The following is a 9,799-nucleotide window of genomic DNA, read 5'->3' as shown; positions in this document are numbered from 1 at the left end:
TGGAGACCAAAAGCATCTAGAACGTCAACAAATTACAAGCTGCTTTTAGCTGTCGCCTACGTAGATTCGAAACGAAGTAAAATGCTAAGAAGAGGTTTGCAGCTGATTCTTCATCATGGGATTGATCGAGCCATTTTGTGTCAGTTGTTGTCGCCACAAGGTGGCCGTCCTCAGTCACTGCAGCTACTGATAGCACAGAGAAACCTACATGTACTGCGTCACTGGAGATGGAGGAAACAAAGGCTTCTAAACCCAGCAAATACAATGTGCCGTCAATCATTCACAGCTGCAGTCCCATCAAAGCTTTGGAGATCCCTGATTAGTTTATACAACTGATCCTGTCATGCAATCCCGACCCTTAGAGTTCCGAAGCCTCATTTTCCCATCTCAACCAAGCACACTATTAAATGGTCCCCCCCACCTTCTCACAATACAATGCAACACACTCCTGAAAAACACATCTCACATCCCTTAAAACGGCTTCTGTATCCTAACCTTTTGGTTATGTTTCCTTAGTGATTTGGTGTGGTGGTGTGTTCTTATAGCACCAATAAAGCCACAGGGGGAGGCTGTGTGGATGGATCTCCCCGTTTACCTGAATAATATCTCGTTCCTAATGTTAACCATGTGAATTAAACAGAATAACTGGCCCTGGCCAAGTTGTTAAGGGCATACAGTAACCACACATGCCCAACAGTCATGCCTCAAATCTGGCATTTACACCAGTAGTATTCAACGTTGTCCTTCAAGCCCCTTTTTGTACAGAGGTTGATAAAGCTGTGTTCTATTCAATCTCTCTATCATACATTCTCAGTCTTTACACTGTCAGTTATTGTGACATCTTACAAATAGGCCCAGGCAGAATCTGCAAGGTAGTTTCCTTGTCCCTACTTTTACAGTATTTGATAACTGTAGTAGTACATGTTTAGTACTAGTATTTGGCTTGATTTAAATTTATACTATTTTTTTTCTAATCATTTCAAGAGGCTGCCTTGAGGATAATTATTTTATAATATATCTTCCTTTTATAATATATTCATATCATGCTAATGACAATGTAACAATAGCTTTTCCAGTAGTGTGTAATTCTTGACTCCAATATTCACCCCAACCTAAATGTTCAGTGGATTGCCTAATATTGTGGACAGCAGATCAATAGATCTAAAACTTGCATACAAGGGGGCTTGAAGAGTGTCTTTGAAAACCACAGTCTAAACTGTTATTTTCCTCCCTTTTCCTCCCCCTTTCCCAATGGTCCCCCATGCCTCTCTCTGCCATCCATAGTGCAGTGCGTCCTAGGACTGCCCCGGGGTAGCAGTGAGTATAACCATTTAGGACTGTACCAAATGAATGCTATTGATATGTGATACTGTTTCATTATTGTAAAAGTGTGTATAAGCTGAATTTAACGGATCTGCAGTGTTCTGGAGGACTATGGATCTAGAGCACATAGAATCTAGATCTCTGTGGATTCTATCCTCTCCAGACGGGTGGGTACCGGCCAGGGAGGGGCCAGCTGGTGGAGGGCGGGGGGGAGCTTCTTGTCCTCGGCAAGGGGAGGTGGGGAGAGAGAGAGGGAGGGTAGGGGGGTGACAGGGGCAGGCAGGGGGATGGGGGACAGTGGGGGTGGCGAGGTGGGCGAGGGGGTGGTGTTGGTGGAGGTGAGCTTGGAGCCCAGCTGGCCCACGCGGAGCTCCAGGGCCTGGTTCTTCTGCAGGGTCTCCACGTAGCTGAGCTGCAGCTGGGCCTGGTACTTGAGCACATGCTCCTTCTCGTCCATCCACACATGGCGCTCCTTCTTGAAGGTGAGTGCCTGTCGCTCACGCTGCTGTCGCTCCAGACGCAGCTCGCCTTGGAGGCGCTCCAGCTGCCGGCGCAGGTCCCCTGCCTCCTCCCACTGCTGGTGGGCCTCCTGGCGCTGCTGTTGGGCCTCCTGGCGCTGCTGGTGGATTTCCTGGCGCAGTTGAGCCTCTTGACGCTGATGAGCTTCCTGACGCAAGTGAGCCTCCTGACGCTGGTGGGCTTCCTGATGCACGTGAGCCTCCTGGCGCTGGTTGGCCTCCTGGCACTGAAATTTAGCCTCATCGCTCTGCAAACTCAGTATGGCATCTGGGGGGGGTACGGGGGGTGGAGGCAGGGCTGGGTAGGAGAAGGCAGAGCCCTCAGGTGGGCTGTGTGGGGAGGGAAGCCCCCCTCTGGTCCTGGATGCTTCCCTGCTCCCTCCACCACTAGCCTCGACAGCCCTATCCCTCACACTGAGTTCACCCAGGGCCCGCTTCAGCCCCACCACCTCAGCCTCAAACATTCCCAGCTTGTCCCTCAGCAGAGAGACCTGGAGAGACACAGGGAAGAGAGGCTGGAGGGTGAATCAGGAGTTAAAGAAAGAGGAAGTGGGGGTTAATTCACTTAAGGTGTGTTGTGTGTGCGTGTGTGTGTGTGTGTGAGTGAGAGAGAGAGAGAGCATTGTTTGTGTCTTTCAAAGTGTATTTGAATGTGAGTTACTCAAGAGCGCAAAATGTGTGGTGCACAGAGCAGAACAACCCTTCAAATTGTAGTTAGTGTTTCAGGTCCGTCTCTGACTCTCCAGACCTCAACCCTACCTCGGTCAGAGTCTTCTGCAGCTCTCCCTCGCAGCGCTCCAGCTCCAGGCTCTTGGTGCTATAGGAGTCCTTGAGGCCCAACATGGCCTCTTCCCAGTCCCTCAGCTGGGCGTTGGCCTCCTTCAGCTGGCCCCGCAGGGCCACCACCTCCCCCGCCCGCTGGGTCACCTCCGCCTGGCTCTCCCTCAGCTGCTGCTTCAGCAGGGAGATCTCCCCTGCCTTCTGACACACCTGGGAGGGAGGGGGAGTGGGGGATGAAAGATATGGACATGGTTGAAATAGCGATCAACAAGCACCCTGGTAAAGGGCATGTCTCTGTCTAATGGATGTGCACTTACAGTATAGGACAACTATTGCTGCATTCTGTGCTAATGATCAAAAAGCATTAGCACAGAACAAATAGGACACATCTGATCATTGGTTTAGACAGTATTGCCCTTTTGTAGCATGGACATCTAGTAGTTATTCTCAGCACTCCTTTTTGCATTCTCACTCTCACTTGTCATGCCCCCTAAAAAGTTAAACTTCCTCCCAGTTAGTTACCTTCTAAACCTCACCTATCTCCCTAGTATCCCACACCCAGCCACACACACCACCCTCTTAACCCCAGGTCCCCTCTCACACCTCCCATTTGGTCTCCTCCAGGCGTGGCAGGATGTCAGCCTGCTCCTTCCTGTAGTCCAGGCACTTCCTCTCCAGCTCCTCTCTCTGGGCCAATAGCGCAGCCATTTCTTCATGCAGACGCCGCTTGTCCTGCGACAGACGGCTGATCTGGGCCTGCAAGGCACTCTGGGAGCGCTGGGCTCGACGCGTCACCTGGGTAGAAATACATTTGGTAGAATGGACATTCCTCATTCAAATCAACATTCGGCAGTAGGCATACTGGTGGCGGCCATATTGAGTGTACCATTTGAAATAAGATGAGAGTGAGAAAATCAACTCTTTGCACAGAATTTTACTCTGCATCTCTAAACTACTCCTTTACGCTCATTCTTTGCCTTTATCCGTGTTTGCCATGCAGCCATGGCAAATGTTATTGTGCTATATGATATTGGGTATAGCCTACAACCCAACAATCTGTGAACTGAGGAGCCATTCTATCATTCTAATTTACAGTATATTCTGCGATTCTAATATCTATCTATTATCTTTGAGCGTGGAGCCAGGAAAACCTCTCACTCAACGTCAACAAAACAAAGGAGATGAACGTGGACTTCAGGAAACAGCAGAGGGTGCACCCCCCTATCCACATCGACGGGACCGCAGTGGAGAAGGTGGAAAGCTTCAAGTTCCTTGGCGTACACATCACTGACAAACTGAAATGGTCCACCCAGGCAGACAGTGTGGTGAAGAAGGCGCAACAGAGCCTCTTCAACCTCAGGAGGCTGAAGACATTTGTCTTGGCACCTAAAACCCTCACAAACTTTTACAGATGCACAATTGAGAGCATCCTGTCGGGCTGTATCACCGCCTGGTACGGCAACTGCACCGCCCGCAACTGCAGGGCTCTCCAGAGGGTGGTGCGGTCTGCCGAACGCATTACCGGGGGCACACTACCCGCCCTCCAGGACACCTACAACACCCGATGACACAGGAAGGCCAAAAAGACCATCAAGGACATCAACCACCCGAGCCACTGCCTGTTCACCCCGCTATCATCCAGAAGGCGAGGTCAGTACAGGTGCATCAAAGCTGGGACAGAGAGAATGAAAAACAGCTTCTATCTCAAGGCCATCAGACTGTTAAATAGCCATCACTAGCACATTAGAGGCTGCTGCTGGATATTGAAATCACTGGCCACTTTAAGAAATGGAACACTAGCCACTTTAATAATGTTTACATATCTTGCATTACTCATCTCATATGGACAGTTGAAGTCAGAAGTTTACATACACTTAGGTTGGAGTCATTAAAACTAGTTTTTCAACCACTCCACAAATTTCTTGTTAAGAAACTATAGTTTTGGCAAGTCGGTTAGGACATCTACTTTGTGCATGACACAGGTAATTTTTCCCAACAATTGTTTACAGACAGATTATTTCACTTATAATTCACTGTATCACAATTCCAGTGGGTTAGAAGTTTACAGACACTAAGTTGACTGTGCCTTTAAACAGCTTGGAGAATTCCAGAAAATGATGTCATGGCTTTAGAAGCTTCTGATAGGCTAATTGACATCCTTTGAGTCAATTGGAGGTGTACCTGTGGATGTATTTCAAGGCCTACCTTCAAACTCAGTGCCTCTTTGCTTGACATCATGAGAAAATCAAAAGAAATCAGCCAAGACCTCAGAAAAAGAATTGTAGACCTCCACAAGTCTGGTTCATCCTTGGGAGCAATTTCGAAACGCCTGAAGGTACCACGTTCATCTGTACAAACAATAGTACACAAGTATAAACACCACAGGATCACGCAGCCGTAATACCGCTCAGGAAGGAGACGCGTTCTGTCTCCTAGAGATGAACATACTTTGGTGCGAAAAGTGCAAATCAATCCCAGAACAACAGCAAAGGACCTTGTGAAGATGCTGGAGAAAACCGGTACAAAAGTATCTATATCCACAGTAAAACTAGTCCTATATCGACATAACCTGAAAGGCCGCTCAGCAAGGAAGAAGCCACTGCTGCAAAACTGCCATAAAAAAGCCAGACTACGGTTTGCAACTGCACATGGGGACAAAGATCTTACTTTTTGAAGAAATGTCCTCTGGTCTGATGAAACAAAAATAGAACTGTTTGGCCATAATGACCATCGTTATGTTTGGAGGAAAAAGTGGGACGCTTGCAAGCCGAAGAACACCATCCCAACCGTGAAGCACGGGGGTGGCAGCATCATGCTGTGGGGATGCTTTGCTGCAGGAGGGACTGGTGCACTTCACAAAATAGATGGCATCATGAGGAAGGAAAATTATGTGGATATATTGAAGCAAAACATCAAGACATCAGTCAGGAAGTTAAAGCTTGGTCGCAAATGGATCTTCCAAATGGACAATGACCCCAAGCATACTTCCAAAGTTGTGGCAAAATGGCTTAAGGACAACAAAGTCAAGGTATTGGAGTGGTCATCACAAAGCCCTGACCTCAATCCTATAGAAAATCTGTGGGCAGAACTGAAAAAGCGTGTGCGAGCAAGGAGGCCTACAAACCTGACTCACTTACACCAGCTCTGTCAGGAGGAATGGGCCAAAATTCATCCAACTTATTGTGGGAAGCTTGTGGAAGGCTACCCTACCCTATTCTTAATTCCATTCCTTACTTAGATTTGTGTGTATTGGGTATATTTTGTGAAATTGTTAGATATTACTTGTTAGATATTACTGCACTGTCGGAGCTAGAAGCACAAGCATCGCTACATCCGCAATAACATCTGCTAAACACGTGTATGTGACAAATAAAATGTGATTTGATTCATAAGCAATGGTGGAAAAAGTGCCCAATTTTCATACCTGAGTAAAAGCAAAGATACCTTAATAGAAAATGACTCAAGTAAAAGTGAAAGTCACCCAGTAAAATACTACTTGGATAAAAGTCTAAAAGTATTTGGTTTTAAATATACTTAAGTATCAAAAGTAAATATAATTGCTAAAATATACTTAAGTATCAAAAGTAAAAGTATAAATAATTTTCAATTCCTTATATAAAGCAAACCAGACGGCATCATTTTCTTATGTTTTTAATTTATGGATAGCCAGGGGCATGCTCCAACACTCAGACATAATTTACAAACGAAGCATGTGTTTAGTGAGTCAGCCAGACCAGAGGCAGTAGGGATGACCAGGGATGATCTCTTGATAAGTGTGTGAATTAAACAATTTTCCTGTCCTGCTAAACATAAAAAATGTAACGAGTACTTTTGGGTGTCAGGGAAATGTATGGAGTAAAAAGTACATAATTGTTTTAGGAATGTAGTGAAGCAAAAGTAAAAGTAGTCAAAAATATAAATAATTAAGTAGTACTTTCAAGTATTTTTACTTAAGTACTTTACACCACTGATTATAAGTGTGTAATATCTAATATCTTCCTATTACCTGCTGCAGGCGTGAGGCGTAGTTCTGCCGCAGCTCGTCCATCTGGCGCTCCCACACGCGCTGCTTCTCCTCAAACACCTGTACGATGGCCGCCTCACTCTGGTCCAGGTTACGGCGCATGTGGAGCACCTGGGAGAGGGGAGGAGGAAAGGGAGTAACTCAGGTGTAATTCACATGTAGCTGCAAGAGGTGATGATGGGGAATTCACAAAATGGCTACCATCCATCATTGAGGTTACAGCCACACTTGTCTTTCATATTTCTTTGTACTTCTCATATGCAATGTCAACGAATGTTGAATATTAATTGATTGCTTTTTAGGTGTTCCACTATGTCTCCTTGCATTGCATTGTATGTGGGTAACACACCTCATTCACCATCTACCACCAAGGTGTACCACCCCACTATCACATATCGCTACCTCCAAGCCCTCAGTACTTGAATACCTTGCACTACTATTTCAGACCAAAGACCTAATGTGTCTTACCTGCTTGACCGTCAGCTAATAAGAATACAGTTGTCCGCTCAGCGAGTTTAAGGCACACCCACCTGACCAGTTTATCAACTCACCCAACCAGTTTCCCAGCGGTTTTAGTTTCAAGTTTGACTTTTTTTTTGTCACATGCACAAGAACTGTGAAATGCTTAACTTTCAAGCCCTTCCCAACAGTGCAGTATTCAATATCAAAATAGTAAAAACAAGAGAAAGAAGAAAAGAAGAAGAAAACAGGAAGCTATGTATGGGTTATTCTTAAGCCATAGACAGTATTAGGTAAACAGTAAAATCACTAGTACAGTTACCCTTGCCCTCTATGGGTCATGCAAACTCCTAAAATTTCAAATAACAGCTTCTTGTGATTATATAAAATAACTTCATTCACTGTCCTATAGTTGTGATCATTTGCACTATTTGGTACTATTTGTTTGTTGCTTTCTTCTACTATATCATCTTTTAAATCTCCTCCTGCACCCCCCCCCCCCCCCAGTAGTATCCATTGTTTCTTCTCCCTTTTCCTCTCACTCTACCCCTCTCCTCACCTCCCTCTCTCTCCCTCTGTCTCTACTCACCTCTTGCTCTCTCTCCCATAGCCGATCCTCCAGGTCCTGGATGACGTCATCAGAGGAGGGCGAAGGGCGGAGGGGCGGGGGGGCGTCACTCAGGTGGCTGAGCCTCTGATAGGACGAGGAGCTCTTCCCAGAGGAGGAACGACCACTATCCGAGGCGCTCAGTCCGTTCTGGTATCCACTATTACCACCGCCAACACCACCAGGCTTGTCCAACTTCTCCAGGGCCCCCGTGGTCCCCAGGCGGTTGATGTGGCTGGTGGAGGCGCTCAGGGGCCCTAGGACAGGCGGGGGCCCGTAGCCCGAGCTGGAGCCAGCATAGGTGGGCAGGCTGGTTAGAGAGTTCCTCCCAGAGTCAGACAGGCTCCCCTGGCCTCTGCCCCTGCTGCCGCCCCCTCCCCCGCCTCTGGTACCTCCACCCTGGCTGCCAGGGCTGTCTGTGTCTCTGAGGGGTCCTGGTACACTGGGATCCCCACCACCTCCAGCCCCTCCTCCGGTGCTGCGACCCCCTCCTCCGGTCTGGGGGGGGCACACCAGATTCTGCATGGAGTGGAAGCTCTTGGGCACTACAGGCTTGAAGGCAGAGGGGCGGATCAATCCATCGTTGCTCTGGATGGGGGAGGAAGGAAAATGGCATTGGTGGTGAAATATAATGTGAGGATTGTACAGCATTCATTATCTGACAATTAGGTTGACAGAGATTATGAATATGCTACTATATGTATCATTAATTCAGCAGAAAGCATACTGAAGCTAAATGTGAATTTCCAGCTATCTTAAATTACCTGATTACAAGGGGGGATTAAGAGCATTTACTATAGTTCTTTAATGTACCGGTACACAAATTATATGCAGATATACAATAAAAAAAGATATGTCCAGTATGAGAGACCTTTTCAGAAATCTAACATAAAGAACAGTAACAGCTAAGGCTAATGCTATTACAATGCATGGAGGAGTTGACGGGAGAGGAGATCATATTTCATGTAAATATCTCCCTGTCATAATGGGCAGCACTGATTTACAGCAGCTAGGTAACAAAGTACAGTATATCAATTTATGACAGCTTTTTATTGACTGCACGCTAACTCATGTATACACATTCCTGTACAAATACATAAACACTCATGCACAACACACACTTTCAACATGCACCCTCATACTCAACTTACAGCCTGTATTTGGATGCACACACACACACACACAGACACACACTCACAGAGAGAGGGACTCACCTGAACCTTCTCCAGCTTCCCAGAGATGGGGAGGATGTTGGGGGGGTTGTTATAGTTATCCACCTTGGCTGCGCTGGCGCCCGCCTCCTTGTACTGAGCCAGCTGTTGGCTACTGTTTCTATCATTGTTCAGCGAAACCTCGTTGTTCCCGCAAATGTCCAAACTCACCGCCCCTCTCGGCACTTCTCGCCCCCTATCACGCCCATCCCTCTGGTCACGCCCATCCCTCTGGTCCCGCCCATCACGCCGCCCGCCTCCATTCAAAAACATTGCATTGGACACCTGCCTCTCGCTGTTACCCACCACTGCCACTGCTCGGTTCCCATTGGAAACGCCCCTATTGCCATTGGAGACTTGTCTGTTGCCGTTGTTATGGGCGGGGGGCCTATCTCTCTCTGCTCCCTCACAGAGCGGCGGAGGACGCTCGCTGCCGTAGTAGGAAGAAGAAGAAGAGTGCTCCACTGTGGCAAAGCTGCGTTCGTCCGCCGTAGTCCCTTTCGCATGGGTCAGGGGAGGAGGTTGCTGAGAGGACCTCTCGATGCTGTAACTCCTATCTTCCAAGCCCCTGCCCCTGTGGGTAGAGGTGGAGGAGGGGGGTGGTGGGGGGGCGCGAGGCAGGCTGTTCTGCTGAGTGGTGCGGGTGCCCACGCTCCGCATGGCGATCTCCTGCTGCTATTGCTGCTGGCCAGAGGAGGTGGTGGTCGAGGAGAATGCCCCGCTGGCCACAATTCCCATGCCCTGGGGGCGCCCCCCCTCAATCAGCCCCCCGCGCTCCACATGTGCCATGATGGAGGGCAGGGAGGCAGCACCAGTCGACACACACTGCAGGACACACAGAGACAGGGAGAGGAGAGGGAGAGGGAGAAAGGGTTCG

General features: G+C 47.9%; 1 protein-coding gene across 1 annotated transcript; it reads right to left on the bottom strand.

The window, feature by feature from the left end:
* Positions 1–1,456: 1,456 nt before the first annotated feature.
* LOC311099521 (leucine zipper putative tumor suppressor 3-like) lies at positions 1,457–9,582 on the bottom strand (the record flags this gene model as incomplete). The annotated part of the gene is made up of 6 exons (XM_084140223.1): positions 1,457–2,332; positions 2,601–2,831; positions 3,225–3,416; positions 6,628–6,756; positions 7,694–8,299; positions 8,926–9,582. 6 exons carry the CDS (start codon positions 9,580–9,582, stop codon positions 1,457–1,459), a joined length of 2,691 nt encoding a protein of 896 aa, XP_083996349.1.
* Between the last annotated feature and the right edge of the window lie 217 nt (positions 9,583–9,799).

Source organism: Coregonus lavaretus, assembly GCF_964263955.1.
Source record: "Coregonus lavaretus genome assembly, chromosome: 24".
NCBI lineage: Eukaryota > Metazoa > Chordata > Actinopteri > Salmoniformes > Salmonidae > Coregonus > Coregonus lavaretus.
The sequence above is the reverse complement of the archived record's forward strand: the minus strand, read 5'-3'. Positions and strand labels throughout refer to the sequence as shown.